The sequence below is a fragment of the Watersipora subatra genome, chromosome 9 (genome assembly GCF_963576615.1).
Source record: "Watersipora subatra chromosome 9, tzWatSuba1.1, whole genome shotgun sequence".
Lineage (NCBI taxonomy): Eukaryota > Metazoa > Bryozoa > Gymnolaemata > Cheilostomatida > Watersiporidae > Watersipora > Watersipora subatra.
The window spans coordinates 63,817,801-63,839,779 of NC_088716.1; the positions used below are offsets into that span (position 1 = coordinate 63,817,801).

General features: G+C 38.9%; 1 protein-coding gene across 2 annotated transcripts in view; it reads left to right on the forward strand.

Moving 5' to 3' along the window:
• The window catches only part of LOC137403997 (multiple epidermal growth factor-like domains protein 6), a 54,242-nt gene that overhangs the window by 11,408 nt on the left and 20,855 nt on the right, over positions 1 to 21,979 (forward strand). For both annotated transcript variants that reach the window (XM_068090151.1, XM_068090152.1), the window contains exons 3-13: positions 2,926 to 3,063; positions 7,670 to 7,779; positions 11,645 to 11,749; positions 14,106 to 14,228; positions 14,628 to 14,750; positions 15,916 to 16,041; positions 17,246 to 17,368; positions 17,691 to 17,813; positions 18,941 to 19,078; positions 20,148 to 20,393; positions 20,802 to 20,942. In XM_068090151.1, coding sequence (XP_067946252.1) covers positions 2,926 to 3,063; positions 7,670 to 7,779; positions 11,645 to 11,749; positions 14,106 to 14,228; positions 14,628 to 14,750; positions 15,916 to 16,041; positions 17,246 to 17,368; positions 17,691 to 17,813; positions 18,941 to 19,078; positions 20,148 to 20,393; positions 20,802 to 20,942 — 1,496 coding nt within the window. The remainder of the gene's footprint in view (positions 1 to 2,925; positions 3,064 to 7,669; positions 7,780 to 11,644; positions 11,750 to 14,105; positions 14,229 to 14,627; positions 14,751 to 15,915; positions 16,042 to 17,245; positions 17,369 to 17,690; positions 17,814 to 18,940; positions 19,079 to 20,147; positions 20,394 to 20,801; positions 20,943 to 21,979) is intronic.

Consider the following 21,979-nt stretch of genomic DNA (forward strand, 5'->3'; position numbering starts at 1 on the left):
GGAGTATGCTCACTTATATGGACTATGCTCACTTGTAGGGAGTGTGCTCACTTAGCATGTGGCGTATACTCACTTGTAGGGAGTATGCTCACTTGTAGGGAGTATGCTCACTTGTAGGGAGTATGCTCACTTATATGGAGTATGCTCACTTGTAGGGAGTATGCTCACTTGTAAGGAGTATACTCACTTGTAAGGAGTGTGCTCACTTGTAGGGAGTATGCTCACTTAGCATGTGGAGTATACTCACTTGTAGGGAGTAGGCTCACTTACCATGGGGAGTATGCTCACTTGTAGGGAGTATGCTCACTTAGCATGTGGAGTATACTCACTTGTAAGGAGTATGCTCACTTATATGGAGTATGCTCACTTATATGGAGTATACTCACTTGTAAGGAGTGTGCTCACTTGTAGGGAGTATGCTCACTTAGCATGTGGAGTATACTCACTTGTAGGGAGTATGCTCACTTATGTGGAGTATGCTCACTTATATGGAGTATACTCACTTGTAGGAAGTATACTCACTTAGCATGTGGAGTATACTCACTTGTAGGGAGTATGCTCACTTATACAGAGTATGCTCACTTAGCATGTGGAGTATGCTCACTTGTAGGGAGTATGCTCACTTATATGGAGTATGCTCACTTATATGGAGTATACTCACTTGTAAGGAGTGTGCTCACTTGTAGGGAGTATGGTCACTTAGCATGTGGAGTATACTCACTTGTAGGGAGTAGGCTCACTTACCATGGGGAGTATGCTCACTTGTAGGGAGTATGCTCACTTAGCATGTGGAGTATACTCACTTGTAAGGAGTATGCTCACTTATATGGAGTATGCTCACTTATATGGAGTATACTCACTTGTAAGGAGTGTGCTCACTTGTAGGGAGTATGCTCACTTAGCATGTGGAGTATACTCACTTGTAGGGAGTATGCTCACTTATGTGGAGTATGCTCACTTATATGGAGTATACTCACTTGTAGGAAGTATACTCACTTAGCATGTGGAGTATACTCACTTGTAGGGAGTATGCTCACTTATACAGAGTATGCTCACTTAGCATGTGGAGTATGCTCACTTGTAGGGAGTATGCTCACTTATATGGAGTATGCTCACTTATATGGAGTATACTCACTTGTAAGGAGTGTGCTCACTTGTAGGGAGTATGGTCACTTAGCATGTGGAGTATACTCACTTGTAGGGAGTATGCTCACTTAGCATGGGGAGTAATTATGTGGTAGGATGCTAAGGATTCAGGGGCTTGTCAACATCATTAACTTTCTGAGTTTGAATCTGGTTTGTTTGGATGCTTCGTACAAGCTTTCATGTATAGGCTAAGATATGCACATATCAGAATATTCGGTAGGGTTGCCATGTGGATACCCCTTAAAGTCACCTGTGAGCTGCTGCAGACCTTTGCTATACAGGTTTCAATGCTCTTCAGCCGTTTCAGAGAGTTATGACAACTCGTGCGCCTGACTAGCTGAGATGAGGTGTTCTTACCTATTGATAGCCGACATTTATAATATCAGAACATGTACCAGGAGCTTACAGATTGCCTGATAATATAAAATTATAGACCCGAGCGACTGGATTTCTATTCATAAATTTACAAAAGCAAGTACTTCCCGCGGCAATTGTCCCCTTCTAAGTTGATAGCTCAGGAACACGCCATCTACTCTGTTGTACTTACAGCCAGAGTTTATTGAGCCTGTAACATGTTGTTCTTCAGTTTATTTTATTCAAATGGAGGCTGGTACTTAGATTTACACACTTTGGTCTAGAGCCGAAGCCTAGTCAGACCCGCTTTGAGTTCTGGGTTGAAGTTTTTGGTCTTATAAATTTTGCTATCGATGCGATGTGACATGCCTTGCAATTGTCCCAATTCATTTTGGCAAGTAGTCCAGGTACCCCTTTATTCTGCAGCAAGTTTACTTTAATTATAAGCCATCAGTTAAGAAACATTCAATGCGCAACTCATTCATAAAATTTTAGAAGACTTGTGAACAATGGCAGCCATTATTCAGCCTTATCAAAGAGTGCGTTTCATGCTGAGACAATAATGCAGCCATAACACTCATCAACAGGTGCCTATGACACTTGAAACAAGGTGCCCCCTGGCAATAGCTTAGCCAGTTTTGGCCATCGTCAGATGTAAAGTTTTGTTGTAATAGTTAGAAATATACAGGATTATACAAAGTGCCTGTACAACTTATTACTAAATGACAGTGTATGTATTGCCTGCGGTCACTAAAGCAGCTTTATTTGCTGACGAGAATCACTGGCTAGGGCAGCATTTGATATGTAGTGACCTAGAATAACTACATGTTGAGATATGTTTGATATGTACTGACCTAGAATAACTGCATGTTGAAATATGTTTGATATGTAGTGACCTAGAATAACTGCATGTTGATATATGTTTGATATGTACTGACCTAGAATAACTGCATGTTGAAATATGTTTGATATGTAGTGACCTAGAATAACTGCATGTTGATATATGTTTGATATGTACTGACCTAGAATAACTGCATGTTGAAATATGTTTGATATGTAGTGACCTAGAATAACTGCATGTTGATATATGTTTGATATGTACTGACCTAGAATAACTGCATGTTGAAATATGTTTGATATGTAGTGACCTAGAATAACTGCATGTTGGTATATGTTTGATATGTACTGACCTAGAATAACTGCATGTTGAAATATGTTTGATATGTAGTGACCTAGAATAACTGCATGTTGAAATATGTTTGATATGTAGTGACCTAGAATAACTGCATGTTGAAATATGTTTGATATGTAGTGACCTAGAATAACTGCATGTTGATATATGTTTGATATGTACTGACCTAGAATAACTGACATGTCAAGATATGTTTTTTGCACTAACGGTGATTTGATTATCTCTCACTTCAGGCCCAATGTCTGCTCGTACAGAGAGGCCACCATGGTCTCTTCACAAAAGAAGTGTGCTCAGAGGTTCACCAGGATGGAAAAGGTCTGGAAGAAGTGTGGACCATCCAAATCTGACTGGTGCATCGGCTACCAGCGCAAGTAAGTTGCCTGTGATGAGTTTGAACAGGAGTTGCTGGAGCTCACAAGATATGGCAGTAACTGATTGCCTCAGAATACTGAGTGCAGCGTTACATTAGAGAGAACTACCCAGCGACAGCAGTCATGGGTCTGTTCTCTGGAATGCTGCCATCATCTTGTCCCTTAATCCCTTCTGTCAGGCACCCGAGCCGTAAGTAGGCTATCTGACCGCGTTCAGTGCCATTTGTCATCATCGCGTTTACATTTTGTTGCTGTCTATATGAGAAGAAGTTGAGATGCAATAGACATCAAACCCAACAATGGTTGGAACAAGAGCTCCGGGTAGTAAAAAGTATCAGCCTCACATTGCTGTGTCCCTCAAACACTTCATATTTACTCTAGATTTATGGTTAGGTTCTAGATTTATATCTCTCGTATTGGAGAATACTAAGAAAAGGAATTAATTCTATACTTGCATCCCTACTGGTAGACTTTTACGTAAAAGAATTCTATACTTGCATCCCTACTTGTAGACTGTTACGTAAAAGAATTCTATACTTGCATCCCTACTTGTAGACTGTTACGTAAAAGAATTCTATACTTGCATCCCTACTTGTAGACTGTTACGTAAAAGAATTCTGTTCTTGCATCCCTACTTGTAGACTGTTACGTAAAAGAATTCTATACTTGCATCCCTACTTGTAGACTGTTACGTAAAAGAATTCTATACTTGCATCCCTACTTGTAGACTGTTACGTAAAAGAATTCTATACTTGCATCCCTACTTGTAGACTGTTACGTAAAAGAATTCTGTTCTTGCATCCCTACTTGTAGACTGTTACGTAAAAGAATTCTATACTTGCATCCCTACTTGTAGACTGTTACGTAAAAGAATTCTATACTTGCATCCCTACTTGTAGACTGTTACGTAAAAGAATTCTATACTTGCATCCCTACTTATAGACTGTTACGTAAAAGAATTCTATACTTGCATCCCTACTTGTAGACTGTTACGTAAAAGAATTCTATACTTGCATCCCTACTTATAGACTGTTACGTAAAAGAATTCTATACTTGCATCCCTACTTGTAGACTGTTACGTAAAAGAATTCTATACTTGCATCCCTACTTATAGACTGTTACGTAAAAGAATTCTATACTTGCATCCCTACTTGTAGACTGTTACGTAAAAGAATTCTATACTTGCATCCCTACTTGTAGACTGTTACGTAAAAGAATTCTATACTTGCATCCCTACTTATAGACTGTTACGTAAAAGAATTCTATACTTGCATCCCTACTTGTAGACTGTTACGTAAAAGAATTCTATACTTGCATCCCTACTTGTAGACTGTTACGTAAAATAATTCTATACGTGCATCCCTACTTGTAGACTGTTACGTAAAAGAATTCTATACTTGCATCCCTACTTGTAGACTGTTACGTAAAAGAATTCTATACTTGCATCCCTACTTGTAGACTGTTACGTAAAAGAATTCTATACTTGCATCCCTACTTGTAGACTGTTACGTAAAAGAATTCTATACTTGCATCCCTACTTGTAGACTGTTACGTAAAAGAATTCTATACTTGCATCCCTACTTGTAGACTGTTACGTAAAAGAATTCTATACTTGCATCCCTACTTGTAGACTGTTACGTAAAAGAATTCTATACTTGCATCCCTACTTGTAGACTGTTACGTAAAAGAATTCTATACTTGCATCCCTACTTGTAGACTGTTACGTAAAAGAATCTCTTCATTTGTGAAGTTTTCAAATCATCAACTTAAGTAGACTGACATGGTGTAGCTAGCAGCAGCTACCATTGGTTGGGAGGTCCCTCATTCAGTTCCCAAACATTTCTTCTTCTTTTTCTCCGGCAGACGTTGCAGCTAGACAAGAATAATCCAACGAACTTTTATAGAGCTACCATAGCTCTATGGATGTAGCTCTACTATGGAGCTACATCCATAGAGCTACATCCATACAGCTATCATAGCTTTACCATAAAGCTACCTCCATAGAGCTATCACTGCTTTACCGTAGCTCTACCATATAGCTACCATAGCTACCTGCTCGGAGCTACCATTTCTTTGGAGCATAGCGCTATGGTAGCTCTATGGCAAAGCTATAGTAGCTCCAAAGTGTAGAGCTGCCATAGAGCTACCATAGCTCGATACGTTTAGAAAGACCTGCTTGTTATAACTTGTTGTAACTCATTTTTCTGAAGAGCTGTCAACACGCAAACTAGTTTATTTTGTATAACTTAGCTACAAATATTGCTATTGCAACGAGCGCATTAGATGCGCATAATATGAAGTGTGCTCATACACAATAAAAGATACATTTCAATGCGAGGCTTTCTTTACAGTTTACACCCAGTGACTTGTCGCCCCAGAGCCTCTCCAGACGTCTTGTTGCAAACATTTTTTCCCTCAATGAAGTACGTTGAGCAAACACTGCTCTAGGCTTGTTTGCAGTCTCGACTTTTCAAGTATTTGCATAAGACCGCACGCTTGCTTGCTATCTGCTCCAAGAATAACTTAAATATGTCTGAGTCCACTGACTCAACTTGCCATCGTCATCCGAGTCCACTGACTCAACTCGCCATCGTCATCCGAGTCCACTGACTCAACCTGCCATCATCATCCGAGTCCACTGACTCAACTGAATGAAAAAAGGCTATGAAAAATTTTGGTCTACGGCTGATTAGTAGAAAAATTTGATGTCCCAATTCGACAGCCAGTATGATAGTGCTGGAAGTACTTCCTGCTAGACAACAGGTTAAACTTTTCAAATGAGAGACAAGATCTTGTATATGAGAAGTTATTTGTGGTTGTTGAGTCAACACTGTTGACTGGTTTCTTTTTATAAACATGCAAGGCGCAGAGAGTGGTGGCGGGTGTTTAGACGTGAGTGATTATGTTGAGGTATCAACCACCTTGTATTAATAGGGAATACTTGATGGGATTATTGATATTCTTGGAGAGACCGATCAATAAAGAATAGGATTTACAAGCAAGTCGTTTGTACAAAAGCAGTCAGTTGTAAAATGAAATTAAGATAGCGACAATCGCATTAAGTTCGTTGGCACGAGGCACCAGATCCGCATTCTACTCTAATGAAACACGCTTTACCTGTAACCTCAATTTTGTATCTTGTCATATTATATCTTGTCAACCTGCAACAGTTGCAGGTTCCTTGTCATCATTTCTCTATCATAAAAATGGTTACCAAAGCACTTAGCCCACTCGCGTATGACCTGAATGTTTACATCTATGATGCTGTCACAGGGTCATACTTTTTGACTTAGGTCTATGATGCCTGCTGCTGTTAACTCGGGGAACTTTGCTGTAGATTTTGTTGTGCTTTTAACAGTAGTTTTACATTTTTTTCCATTGAAAAACAAACAAATTTAAAAATAATGTTCATGTAATTCAACAAAAGAAAATATAGCAACAAAATTGCTGATACTTTTTATTTCAACATGATAACAGAAAATGTAAGCAACTCAGGAGGACTCGCGTGATGCAGAGTTGGATTAAATTCTGCTGGCTTAGCTATAAACTCTCCCTTCACTTCAGTTATATACACCCTCTTCATCCCAGTTATAAACTCCCCTTTCACCACAGTTATATACACCCGCTTCACCCCAGTTATAAACTCCCCCTTCACCCCAGTTATATACACCCGCTTCACCCCAGTTATAAACTCTCCCTTCACCCCAGTTATATACACCCGCTTCACCCCAGTTATAAACTCCCCCTTCATCCCTCAGTTATATACACCCCCTTCACCCCAATTATAAACTCCCCTTTCACCACTGTTATATACACCCCCTTCATCCCAGTTATATACACCCGCTTCACCCCAGTTATAAACTCCCCCTTCATCCCTCAGTTATATACACCCCCTTCACCCCAGTTATAAACTCCCCCTTCATCCCTCAGTTATATACACCCCCTTCACTCTAGTTATATACACCCCCTTCACTCCGGATCCGGTGAAAATAGAGTAATCAATAGAAATTTACAGTATTTTTAAGGAAAACCATTCATAACTCGATGGCTTTATCGTTCAAATCTTTGTAACCAAGATCGCTTATCACTCTTATCTGGTTAAGCCATTTTCTAGAAATCGAATAATCGTCGAATGATATCTATTTTTTCAACCAATTTGATAATAACTAAAAAGTGAAAATTGATGTCAATACTTTGAATTCTGCCTGTTAATGCGCGGATAAGTCTGCGGATGTGTTTGAAGAGAAACATCATTTGTGCGGCAACGAGGGTGCCTACAATTGGCTGCATGCGGCAATGAGGGTGCCTACAATTGGCTGCATGCGGGCCACGCGTTTGACAAGCCTGTTTTAAGTCCATGCATCTACAACGTAAATACAATTCTGCCTATGCTGCTTTGTTTATAGAAAAACTTGTCAGAAAATACTCTTTCATTTTTAGACAAGTATGAATTACATGTGCTATCATTATTAATATTATTATTATTACTATTATCATTACTACTATTATCATTACTACTATTATCATTGTTACTATTATTACTACTATTATTATTAAAAAGAGCCTTCATGCAGCTGCTATTAGCTGTAATTGTTCTCTCTTTTAGGACCTACTATTATATGACATACAAGCCAACCCTTCAGCAACAGTATGTTACCAAATACAAGTGCTGCGATGGTTGGAATCAGGTGGGCGGATCCTCTGGTTGCCTTTACAGTGAGTCAAATTCTTTGTTGTTCTAAAGGCAGCCTCGTCATACATGCTATCAACTCACAGTAATAATGAATCTCTTCGCACCCATGTTTGTGTCAACTACGTGGGTGCATGTATTAGTTTATATTATAAAGTTTGGTGACGCCACTGCAACTAGAGCCATGTGATTATTTTCAGTATATACACTCATATAATAAAATGAACAGAATAATATTGTGAACACAACTACAAAGTGTGAATATTTAAACAGTAACTGAGATAAACTAGTCTTTTATAACATATCCATACACATAATACTAAAGCCTATTTTGACCTTGAAATTGGAAAAACTTTTTAGATCTTCAGCTCTGTTCCAGTGGCTGTTGGTGATTTTATCATGATGACGTTGATATGGCAAGGTTATAAAAGGCTGTACTAGTTCGCTTAGTCTTTCATTGTCTTCATTGTACAACTGTAATACAATATTTTTTATAAATCTATGTAAAAAGGTTATATAGAAAGTTGGTAAGAATTCAGTACAGTAAGAATTCACATATCCTTGGCAAAAAACCTTTACTCCATGGAGCGATATTGCTCATGTTGGAATAAAGAGTCTGCAAGTACTATAGTTTTAAGAAAGATATAGTTTATACAGAGAATCTGTAAATACTCTAGTTCGTAGAGAGATATAGTTGATATAGTGAGTCTGTATGTACTCTAGTTTATAGAGAGATATAGATTATATAGAGAGTTTATAAGTACTCTAGTTTATAGAGAGATATAGTTGATATAAAGAGTCTATAAGTACTCTAGTTTATAGAGAGATATAGTTGCTATAGAGACTCTATAAGTACTCTAGTTTATAGAGAGATATAGTTGATACAGGGAGTCTATAAGTACTCTAGTTTATAGAGATATATAGTTGATATAGAAAGTCTATAAGTACTCTAGTTTATAGAGAGATATAGTTAATACAGAGAGGCTGTAAGTATGCTAGTTTATAGAGAGATATAGTTGATATAGAGTCTATAAGTACTCTAGTTTATAGAGAGATATAGTTTTTACAGAGAGTCTGTAGGTACTCTAGTTTATATAGAGATATAGTTGATACAGAGAGTCTGTATGTACTATAGGTTATAGAGAGATATAGTGATATAGAGAGTCTGTAAGTACTTTAGTTTATAGAGAGATATAGTTGATACACAGAGTCTGTCAGTACAGGCCTTTGAATTCCCAACAATTACGCTGAATATGCCATGAAGTCCTGACAACTGAATTGTGTAATGAATGTGTCTGGTTCATTAATTGTTCTATTGAGATGTCTGTAAAGTATATAATTTAGGCAGCTGTGATTAGGACAGCGATGCTGTTCTCGTTCCTCATAATGTTCTTTGTTGCATGAAATGATCTCTATGAGTCAACAATTGTCTAGATGTGTTTACACCGCTTGCATGCTGCGTCATTTTTATCTTTAAATCTCTTACCTAGGTTCAGTGTTGAAAGGTTACTAATTCTTATATAGTATGTGCCATACTTGAGTTTCTCTGTTGATACACCGGACCTTCCAGTATTGACAGGTCACATTCTCTCTCTTTATTATCAACATTTTATACACCATTTTTCTACTCTTATTGCTCTCTTGTTGATGTTTATGTTTTGGGGTTTTGGTATAAGCAGGGACACCTTTGTTTGATTTTTCACTTTTTGTTGTTTTGAAGTTTTAACTGGCACATAAAATATTAGATGAATGCATATAATGGCCCTACGTGAGGGTGTAGAATGAAAAATGGTAAACGGCTGCAACAAGACAATAATGGCTCGAAATGACATTAACAACAGCATATATTAACTGAGGCTGGCCGCGGTGCGATCAACTCTTTGATTGTTTAGACAAACATGCCATCACTCCGTTGCTTCTGTTGTATGTTTGTATGTATGGTTTGCATAGTCTGTTAAATTGCCCCATGTTATTGCCACCTGGAGTTGTTCCTCCTTGTTTTTATTGAAATCTGGACAGAGAGATAACCGAGATAACACTGTGTAAATAAAGCTCAGCTTGTACCCAGTGAAAATTTTCAATGCTAAACTATTTAGTAACTGGAGAAATGATGGAGATGGGCGGCTGAACTGTGACAACGCCATTGTTTCACTGATTCTCAAAAGGGTGCAACGTTTACAAAGCAACCGGACACTATAATCCCTAGTAATAGCCGGTGAAAGGAGATGAGTTGACCTACCGCTATTTGATTAGACCACTAAACTAACCGCAGCATCAGCCCCCTTTTTCTACAGCGCCACATCTCACTATGGAATTCTTGTGTCGCGCAGGTGCTCATTGCAAAGTAAAGGATACGAATAAAATGTATTGTTGACCTTCACCCTACAAGTTATCCAGGTGTTGATCAATAATGCCATTGGGTATAATAATGCAGAGGTACTTGGTGTCTCCACTCATGCATCTAAAAGTCTGAACGATCAAATGTTCGGTTTATTAGCGTTACACAAAGTATGTCTAAAATTAAAGACTTGTCTCCATTTGAATATTTAAATAATTTGTGATAAGGTCTGTAAATGCAAATAAAGTGTACTGAACTGAGGGTTTAATCTTACTTCAACGGCAGAGGCCTGTAGTCAGAGTGTATGTTGATTATACAACAGTTAATGATGCCATACCTATTATTCTGCAGATTAGATGATCAGAAAGCATGGAGCCGTAGTCACTTTGATACTCTACAGGCATAAAATATTAGACATACTTTAGAGATACTTCCTGTCAGTCTCACTCTAAACCACTGTTCTGGAACATTCCATTGGATTGAATAGAGCTTTTGCTTGCATTAAAAAGTTTAATTTTAAATTAAAGAAATTGACTCGATTTATAGATTTGTTCTGTACAGACATGCACTTAAGAAACTGCTTTCTGTTTATAATTAATAGAAAGTATACTCTCTGTTTATATTCAATAGAAAGTCTGCTTTCTGTTTATATTCAATAGAAACTCTGCTTTCTGTTTATATTCAATAGAAAGTCTGCTTTCTGTTTATAGTCAACAGAAAGTGTACTTTCTGTTTATATTCAATAAAAAGTGTGCTTTCTATTTATAATTAATAGAAAGTGTACTTATAGTCGACAGAAAGTGTGCTTTCTGTTTATATTCAATAAACAGTGTGCTTTCTGTTTATATTCAATAAACAGTGTGCTTTCTGTTTATATTCAATAAAAAGTCTGCTTTCTGTTTATATTCGATAGAAAGTGTGCTTTCTGTTTATATTCGATAGAAAGTGTGCTTTCTGTTTATATTCGATAGAAAGTGTGCTTTCTGTTTATATTCGATAGAAAGTGTGCTTTCTGTTTATATTCGATAGAAAGTGTGCTTTCTGTTTATATTCGATAGAAAGTGTGCTTTCTGTTTATATTCGATAGAAAGTGTGCTTTCTGTTTATATTCGATAGAAAGTGTGCTTTCTGTTTATATTCGATAGAAAGTGTGCTTTCTGTTTATATTCGATAGAAAGTGTGCTTTCTGTTTATATTCGATAGAAAGTGTGCTTTCTGTTTATATTCGATAGAAAGTGTGCTTTCTGTTTATATTCAACAAAAAACTGCTTTCTGTTTATATTCAATAGAAAATGTGCTTTCTGTTTATATTTAATAGAAAGCGTGCTTTCTGTTTATATTCAATAGAAAGTGTGCTTTCTGTTTATATTCGATAGAAAGTCTGCTTTCTGTTTATATTCAACAAAAAACTGCTTTCTGTTTATATTCAATAGAAAATGTGCTTTTTGTTTCTATTCAATAGAGTGTGTGCCTTCTGTTTATATTCAATAAAATTGAAACATTCACTTAGATCGAGCGGTTCTGATGTGGATTAAAGAATGCTGTTGTTACAGGAAGGTGTGACCCATCACAGTGCCATAATGGAGGCCAATGTATAGGAGATTACGCTCAAACCTGCTCATGTCCCACAGGCTTTGAAGGTCCTAACTGCCAGTTTGGTATGTGTGTAGTAGCCCTTCTCCCAACTGTTAGTTTGGTATGTGTGTAGTAGCCCCCAACTGTTAGTTTGGTACGTGTGTAGTAGCCCCCAACTGTTAGTTTGGTACGTGTGTAGTGGCCCTTCCCCCACTGTTAGTTTGGTACGTGTGTAGTGGCCCTTCCCCCAACTGTTAGTTTGGTACGTGTGTAGTAGCCCCCAACTGTTAGTTTGGTACGTGTGTAGTAGCCCTTCCCCCAACTGTTAGTTTGGTATGTGTGTAGTAGCCCCCAACTGTTAGTTTGGTACGTGTGTACATGTAGTAGCTCCCAACTGTTAGTTTGATATGTGTGTAGTAGCCTCCACTGTTAGTTTGGTATGTGTGGAGTAGCCCCCAACTGTTAGTTTGGTACGTGTGTAGTAGCCCCCAAGTGTTAGTTTGGTACGCGTGTAGTGGCCCTTCCCCCAACTGTTAGTTTGGTATGTGCGTAGTAGCCTCCACTGTTAGTTTGGTACGTGTGTACATGTAGTAGTTCCCAACTGTTAGTTTGATATGTGTGTAGTAGCCTCCACTGTTAGATTGGTATGTGTGGAGTAGCCCCCAACTGTTAGTTTGGTACGTGTGTAGTAGTCTTCCCCCAACTGTTAGTTTGGTACGTGTGTAGTAGTCCTTCCTCCAAGTGTTAGTTTGGTACGTGTGTAGTGGCCCTTCCCCCAACTGTTAGTTTGGTATGTGCGTAGTAGCCCCCTACTATTAGTTTGGTATGTGTATAGTAGCCCCCAACTGTTAGTTTGGTACGTGTGTAGTAGCCCTTCCCCCAACTGTTAGTTTGGTATGTGTATAGTAGCCCCCAACTGTTAGTTTGGTACGTGTGTAGTAGCCCTTCCCCCAACTGTTAGTTTGGTACGTGTGTAGTAGTCCTTCCCCCACTGTTAGTTTGGTACGTGTGTAGTAGTCTTCCCCCAACTGTTAGTTTGGTATGTGCGTAGTAGCCCCCTACTATTAGTTTGGTATGTGTATAGTAGCCCCCAACTGTTAGTTTGGTACGTGTGTACATGTAGTAGCTCCCAACTGTTAGTTTGGTTCGTGTGTAGTGGCCCTTCCCCCACTGTTAGTTTGGTACGTGTGTAGTGGCCCTTCCCCCAACTGTTAGTTTGGTACGTGTGTAGTAGCCCCCAACTGTTAGTTTGGTACGTGTGTACATGTAGTAGCTCCCAACTGTTAGTTTGGTACGTGTGTAGTGGCCCTTCCCCCACTGTTAGTTTGGTACGTGTGTAGTGGCCCTTCCCCCAACTGTTAGTTTGGTACGTGTGTAGTAGCCCCCAACTGTTAGTTTGGTACGTGTGTAGTAGCCCTTCCCCCAACTGTTAGTTTGGTATGTGTGTAGTAGCCCCCAACTGTTAGTTTGGTACGTGTGTACATGTAGTAGCTCCCAACTGTTAGTTTGATATGTGTGTAGTAGCCTCCACTGTTAGTTTGGTATGTGTGGAGTAGTCTTCCCCCAACTGTTAGTTTGGTATGTGCGTAGTAGCCCCCTACTATTAGTTTGGTATGTGTATAGTAGCCCCCAACTGTTAGTTTGGTACGTGTGTAGTAGCCCTTCCCCCAACTGTTAGTTTGGTATGTGTATAGTAGCCCCCAACTGTTAGTTTGGTACGTGTGTAGTAGCCCTTCCCCCAACTGTTAGTTTGGTACGTGTGTAGTAGTCTTCCCCCACTGTTAGTTTGGTACGTGTGTAGTAGTCTTCCCCCAACTGTTAGTTTGGTATGTGCGTAGTAGCCCACTACTATTAGTTTGGTATGTGTGTAGTAGCCCCCTACTATTAGTTTGGTATGTGTGTAGTAGCCCCCTACTATTAGTTTGGTATGTGTATAGTAGCCCCCAACTGTTAGCTGCCAACTTTGAGTTTGTTCCATGCGTAATCTATAAAGGAGAAAATAGAAATAGCTATTCCTTATACACACCTCACTATCACGTTTGCACACTTTCCTGCTTACGACTCTCAGGAACGCCTGTTCATCCTTCACAATCGTAAGTGAGCGTATATCATATTTTTTCACTCACTTTGTTGCATGTTAAAAACCAGTTCTTTTTATTTTTAATCTTCTGATGTCAGCCACTTATGCTGCTCCCATGAAGGATGACTGTACGTTACTAATTAGGTTAATGTTCTGCACAGTCATTGATAATGGTAAAGAATTCTCCTCAATCTCTCTATCATTGCTCATTTTATGTTAGTACCTATGCATGTAATACCTCCTTTGTCCTCGCAGACATTATTTTATGTTAGTACTTATGCATGTAATACCTTGTTTGTCCTCGCAGACGTCATTTTATGTTAGTACCTATGCATGTAATACCTCCTTTGTCCTCGCAGACGTCAATGAGTGCTCACAGCGCAATGGAGGCTGTTCCCACCAATGCTGTAATATGATTGGCTCCTTTGTCTGCAAATGTCCAACCGGATTTATGCTCTCCACTGACCAGCGGTCATGCACAGGTAATTAAGAGTTGTCTAATCTTATGAGTAGATAACTCTCCCATTCATAGCATTCACACGCTTCAAGTGACTCAGGAAGTAGGCCTCCGCTGATGTGAGACTTGTTTTATCATTTCTCGTTGTTCTAGTTAAGGTTGCGTAGTGTTGGGAATCCGTTCCAATAAACTAGGTGCATGAATAGTAACAGTCTGAAACTCTAAATCTGTCATTACCATAGACCTATTAACTATACTTACTAGGTCTATAGTTAATAGGTATAGTTAGTAGGTATAATTAATAGGTATAGTTAATAGGTCTATGGTTATTACACTCATATCAGAGTTATCCGTTCCTGTTACAAAACACTCCTTGGTATTTCTTTTTATGGTTCGTTAGTTGAAAATCTTTTTATTCATTTAGATGTTGATGAGTGTCAAACTGGAACATCCTACTGTGAAAATGAGTGTGAAAACATATATGGTGGATTTAAATGTCGATGTCCTCAAGGTCAGACACTGCGAGCTGACGGACGTTCGTGTTACAGTAAGTATGCTACCGACAGGTGCTCGTGTTACAGTAAGTATGCTACTGGTAGGCTGGCAGGTGCTCGTGTTACAGTAAGTATGCTACTGGTAGGTTGACAGGTGCTCGTGTTACAGTAAGTATGTTACTGGTAGGCTGACAGGTGCTCGTGTTACAGTAAGTATGTTACTGATAGGCTGACAGGTGCTCGTGTTACAGTAAGTATGCTACTGGTAGGTTGACAGGTGCTCGTGTTACAGTAAGTATGTTACTGGTAGGCTGACAGGTGCTCGTGTTACAGTAAGTATGTTACTGGTAGGCTGGCAGGTGCTCATGTTACAGTAAGTATGTTACTGGTAGGCCGACAGGTGCTCGTGTTACAGTAAGTATGCTACTGGTAGGCTGGCAGGTGCTCGTGTTACAGTAAGTATGCTACTGGTAGGCTGACAGGTGCTTGTGTTACAGTAAGTATGCTAATGGTAAGCTGGTGGCATCTGGGCTACTGGTGGCTTCATGTAATTAAATGTGGAAACATTCGACTGGTGCCAAAGTTGTTTTCCTTTATTGTTTTGATGGAGGTAGTATGTTGTATGAATAATCAGTATACCCAGTAGTTGCTATTGGACATATTGAATATGTGTGTTGTTATAACAAGATACACATCTGTGAAACTGGACTACTGTTACTCCAGTTGAATGGTTAATATAACAGTAACAGATACTGGTATGATAGAGATTTTCCACAGGCCGGTCCAGGTTTGCAATAGATTTGTAAGCCATATTAAACAGTCAACTCGTGGTTTTACTTTGGAAATAATTTGGCTAGACTTCTAAAGACATGGCGAACGGAGGCCTGTACACTCAATGGTTTATAGATTCCATATCCGTCAGTGTTCGTTTGGCGGTTTAGCGTATGCGTAAATATATTTATGCTTGCTAGAATTGAGTAGTGTGTATATATACTAATCAATAGAAGCATTATGCACGCGGCTTGTGCCAGCAGGTAGTTGATAGATATGGCTGTTTGCATATGTATATGTGCATATATTTAATATTTAGCTTCACTAATCTGGTTGTTTCTATGAAGGGTACCTCTGCTTGTGACAAGCTAGTACTGGTGCTTGCGCGATACAACCCAGAGGTTTCTATAGCAGTTGCTATGGTGTGGATATTATGTGAATTGGCAGGGATGAGTGGATGTGAAGTAGATAATGGAGGGTGTGACCAGACCTGCGTTACCTCCTACAATGGCAATTACTACTGCAGATGCTCCACTGGCTACAAGTTGCTGGCTGATGGAAAAACCTGCGCTAGTAAGTATTCCATCATCTCCTTATTTCCATACCTTTCTGGCACCAACTTATTCTTCATCAGTGACCAGAGAGATTGTACTGTTAGATCTATAAGAATGCAGCTGTATTCATTGTTCAACTGTTGCTATATGTTGTTGATGGATTCCAATCAATACATTACACGAAACATTACATTATATATATTTATCATTCATAAGCATTGAATGCAATACTCATCACTAGTTACTCACCACTAGTTACTTACCACTAGTTACTTACCACTAGTTACTTACCACTGGTTACTTACCTCTGGTTACTTACCGCTAGTTACTTGGCACTAGTTACTTGGCACTAGTTACTTACCACTGGTTACTTACAACTAGTTACTTACCACTAGTTACTTGGCACTAGTTACTTGGCACTAGTTACTTACCACTGGTTACTTACCACTAGTTACTTACCACTAGTTACTTACCACTAGTTACTTACCTCTGGTTACTTACCACTAATTACTTACCACTAGTTACTTACCACTAGTTACTTACCACTAGTTACTTACCACTGGTTACTTACCTCTGGTTACTTACCACTAGTTACTTACCACTAGTTACTTACCTCTGGTTACTTACCACTAGTTACTTACCACTAGTTACTTACCACTAGTTACTTACCACTGGTTACTTACCTCTGGTTACTTACCTCTGGTTACTTACCGCTAGTTACTTGGCACTAGTTACTTGGCACTAGTTACTTACCACTGGTTACTTACAACTAGTTACTTACCACTAGTTGCTTGGCACTAGTTACTTGGCACTAGTTACTTACCACTGGTTACTTACCACTAGTTACTTACCACTAGTTACTTACCACTAGTTACTTACCACTAGTTACTTACCACTAGTTACTTACCTCTGGTTGCTTACCACTAGTTACTTACCACTAGTTACTTACCACTGGTTACTTACCACTAGTTACTTACCACTAGTTACTTACCACTAGTTACTTACCTCTGGTTGCTTACCACTAGTTACTTACCACTAGTTACTTACCACTAGTTACTTACCACTAGTTACTTACCACTGGTTACTTACCTCTGGTTACTTACCGCTAGTTACCACTAGTTACTTGGCACTAGTTACTTGGCACTAGTTATTACCAAAGGAAGGTCTGAGTACAAGCTGACGCATTTATCATTATTTTAGGACTGTCTATCGTTCCATTGTAGAGCTAGACCCTTGCAAGGTGGACAGGGCTGGCTGTTCCCAACTTTGTGTAGATGACAGTGGCAGAGCTGAATGCCAGTGCTATACAGGTTATGCGTTAGCAGATGATAACAAGCAGTGTATAGGTGAGCACAGCCAACTCTCCTCTATCAGTTTGAGCGCACAAGTATTGAAATTGAGTAGTAAAACCACAAAATATTCTGTATTGCGTATACATGTGGCATTACATAGTAATGTAATTACATGTACACTGTGAAAATGTCATAAGAGACATGAATATATTTGAGCAGGAAGGAATTCAGACAGATATATGCATGTGTGCTCAATAGACAGCAGACGCATAGACGTATATGTAACAAAGCCAAAAGGGCTGTTACATACACGACCTTGAAATGTCATTGCTATAAATAGTAACATAGATACAACTGGTATAACATGTTGTTTCAGACATCGATGAATGCTTGATTAACAATGGTGGTTGTGCCCACTCTTGTATTAACACACCAGGCTCGTATGTGTGCACGTGCAACCCTGGCTACCAGCTCGGATTGGACCTCAAACAGTGTTACTGTAAGTTAATCTGGGCGGGTTGTTCGGCCCTCAAAAAGGTACTCTTGTCTTCCTAGGTGATGGAATACTTTAGAATGTATCAGCTTTCACATTACCCACAAGCTGTCCACATTCTCTTTTTCCATCTTTTATCTTATCACTACTTACATTACCCTAAATAATCATGTTACTCACTCAACTCTTACTACATAACTAGTATATTTCATCTATGATTTGTTTTCCCTCTACTTTCATTGCCCTAATTACCGATATTCTGCTGTTCCTCACTTACTTCTATCGGTGTCAAATACATCTAGCTTGTGTTGTTTTTATCCTTTAGCAGACTCCCATGTAATGCCCAAGTTCATGGCATCTAATCACCTCAACATTCCCAATTTATAATAAGTTGCTGAAGATATCATTGATGTGCATATGCAGGTGCTTGATGGTACTCTGTCATATATATTACTACTGTTGAAGGATTACTACATGTGCAGTCATATGTTCAGAGAATATTACAATATGTATATATATATGTCTATGCAGCGTTCATCACAACAGACATCTGGACATGGGATCGTGACATGAAAACAATGCTTTATTTAAAATACACAAATGACCGGGCCATGCAATGTCCTGACCCACGCTCTTCAGTCGATGAGGAAGAGGATCTTGGTAGAGTGCCATAACTGGCTTGTGTTGGCGCATCTTCATGCCAAACTCTAATTTCACGCTTGCTTCACTCAACTATTCTGCATTCAGTAACGCTTGCTCGTCATTGTGTGTGCGCACAACTCTTCATTTGTCGCACTCAGGCACCGCTGAGTAATATATAATACATGCACACCATCTCTATCTCTCGGAGAAGCTTAGTCTAAGTTAATTGGTTTTCTAATTCATTCATGTTTGGAAGGAGAGACTCACTAACATTAGTAGATATTCAGTTTACAGTTTAGAATGCCTCTGCAGGTTCTGTTTTTGTTAAGCACAGATTATAATTTTTTATGATGCTCATCTTATTCTCTCAGCAAGTCTATTCTAGGACCTAAAGCTAAAGAAGCGGGTCATCACTAGAGTTTATCCTGCATTTGAAGTATGAGGAATAAGGTTTACAATAAACAGATGGAGAGATCTACTTTCCATTATAGATGTTGACATGGAGGTTGTTGACAGTTGTCAGCCAAACAATGGTGGTTGCGCCCATATCTGCCGAAACACAGAATCAGCTGCTCAATGCACTTGCAGAGATGGTTATTTTTTGCAAGCTGATGGCCGGTCATGTGAAGGTAAGAAGTTGCCCTCTATTCATCACTTAGTTACAATATTTCACTAGTGCGTCGGGTCAGGCCTATATTCGCTGGTTGGAAGTTGGGGCGGCTAATCTTAGGCGACTAGTTATGAACACCTGGGGGTGTGGAAGCGCGGTGTAAGCTCCCCAACAGGTTTCTCTTGTGAAAAGCCTCAACTGGGCCTCTCGTGAAGTTTTTAAAAAATTTATCGGAAAGTAACAACATTTTTTCTATTTTTTGAGATTTGTTTTGTTTTAAGTGATGTGACTGCCGGGACGTTTTTAGATTAAAATAGGCAAAACTTGATCGCAGTTAAAACGCTTAGAAAAAAGACATCCTTTTCTTTTGAGCGTTTTAACAAAGATCAATTTTGCCGATTTTATTTTAAATTCATCCGGAGGTTTCCACGCTTTCGATAGGACATGGCCAAGCGGATGTTTGGTAAAACGACCTTTTGCAAACCTTTATAAAAGGCGTCAACAAGAATATTTTGCCACTGTTGATAATAATGACGCCTAAGAACTACTAAAAGTTGATGTTTGTCTCTATGGCTTGGAATAAAATGATATTCTACAGTGATAAAAACCGTCTCCAAAGCCGTTGGGCAAGTAACTGATCGAGTAAATGATGTTGTGGTTGAGTTATCTGACGCAATTTATGATTGCGTGGGAACGAACCAAACAAATCCGGTCGAGTTAAATGAGATGATGAAATGTTACATTTTACCCAAGGGCGAGTTATCTGAGTTTGACTGTACTTAGCCGCGGAAAATTTCTAAAGTTCGGGCGGCTCAGCCGGCCAGCCGCCCCAGGGAATACGGGCCTGTGTCCGGGTACATAGTATATTTTAGTGAGTGAGATGTTAGATACATGTAACTGCGCAGGTATGTATCAATTTACCTGATAAAACCTCATTACATGAACTGAAGTCGGCCTGTCTCATATATCAGTTTACTTCACAACAAGCGCCTTGTAGTATGAGTCAAACACCTTGTATCATGTGTCAAGCGCCTTGAGCATGTGTCATTTTTGACTACTGCCTGATTCACATGTTGTATAAACTCTAGACACTGACGAGTGCCTGAGTGGTGAAGCTTGCTGCGCGCATACATGCAGTAACACTGCAGGAGACTACTCCTGTAGCTGTACTGCTGGCTTCACTCTCAGCAGAAATGGCTGCGACTGTGAAGATGTAAACGAGTGCTTCAGCAACAATGGCGGATGTGAACAAACGTGTGTCAACTCCATTGGGTCTTATTCCTGCGCCTGTCAATCTACTTACAGACTTGCCGATGATTTGAGGTCATGCGTAGGTGAGTTTAGAAACTATTGACCAACTTCCCAATTTCCCCTGGCTGCTCTCCACTCACTAGTCGCTACTCATGAATCTTCATCTACTTGTCTCTACCCACTAGTCTTCACTCGCTAGTCTCTACCCACTAGCTTTTGCGCCCCTTGAATTTCTATCTCTGTAGTCTAGCCTTATCTTATGAAGCTAAGGAAAGCTGTTCAACTATGATTAAGCGGTGAGTTATGGTTCAAGCCCAGATCCTTTCTATTACCAGAGGATAAGAGGCTATCACAGAAAATTGAATAAATTTATATATGAGTAACCGCCTCATCACTTATCAAATTTTCCTTTGGCAGAACCTCTTAGAAATCTACTAGTAGAAATCCGCTAGTTTAACTAACAGTTAGATAGGGATGGTTCTTCATCTTAGACTTACCAGCAACCCCACCAGATGAACGAGACGACATTTCTGATGAAGGCAATGGAGTCGTTGTAATTGCTCCATCAATATTTCCTATTCGGTCGGATGAGAAGAGGCAATCGGAATTGAATGAAGGCGGAGAAATTCTAGGTAAGTCAATTCTTCTCTTGTTCTCTAATAGTTACTCATTTGCTAAGTTTACTATATGGTGTCAGCACTATATTCAACTTCCTCTCTTGTTCTCTAATAGTTACTCATTTACTAAGTTTACTATATGGTGTGAGCACTATATTCAACATCCTCTCTTGTTCTCTAATAGTTACTCATTTGCTAAGTTTACTATATGGTGTGAGCACTATATTCAACATCCTCTCTTGTTCTCTAATAGTTACTCATTTACTAAGTTTACTATATGGGGTCAGCACTATATTCAACTTCCTCTCTTGTTCTCTAATAGTTACTCATTTACTAAGTTTATTATATGGTGTCAGCACTATATTCAACTTCCTCTCTTGTTCTCTAATAGTTACTCATTTACTAAGTTTACTATATGGGGTCAGCACTATATTCAACTTCTTCTCTTGTTCTCTAATAGTTACTCATTTGCTAAGTTTACTATATGGTGTCAGCACTATATTCAACTTCCTCTCTTGTTCTCTAATAGTTACTCATTTGCTAAGTTTACTATACGGTGTCAGCACTATATTCAACTTCCTCTCTTGTTCTCTAATAGTTACTCATTTGCTATGTTTATTATATGGTGTCAGCACTATATTCAACTTCCTCTCTTGTTCTCTAACAGTTACTCATTTGCTATGTTTACTATATGGGGTCAAAATTCAACTTCTCTTTTTCTCTAATAGTTACTCATTTGCTAAGTTTATTATATGGTGTCAGCACTATATTCAACTTCCTCTCTTGTTCTCTAATAGTTACTCATTTGCTAAGTTTATTATATAGTGTCAGCACTATATTCAACTTCCTCTCTTGTTCTCTAATAGTTACTCATTTGCTAAGTTTACTATATGGGGTCAAAATTCAACTTCTCTTTTTCTCTAATAGTTACTCATTTGCTAAGTTTACTATATGGTGTCAGCACTATATTCAACTTCCTCTCTTGTTCTCTAATAGTTACACATTTGCTAAGTTTATTATATGGTGTCAGCACTATATTCCACAGGTTGGTT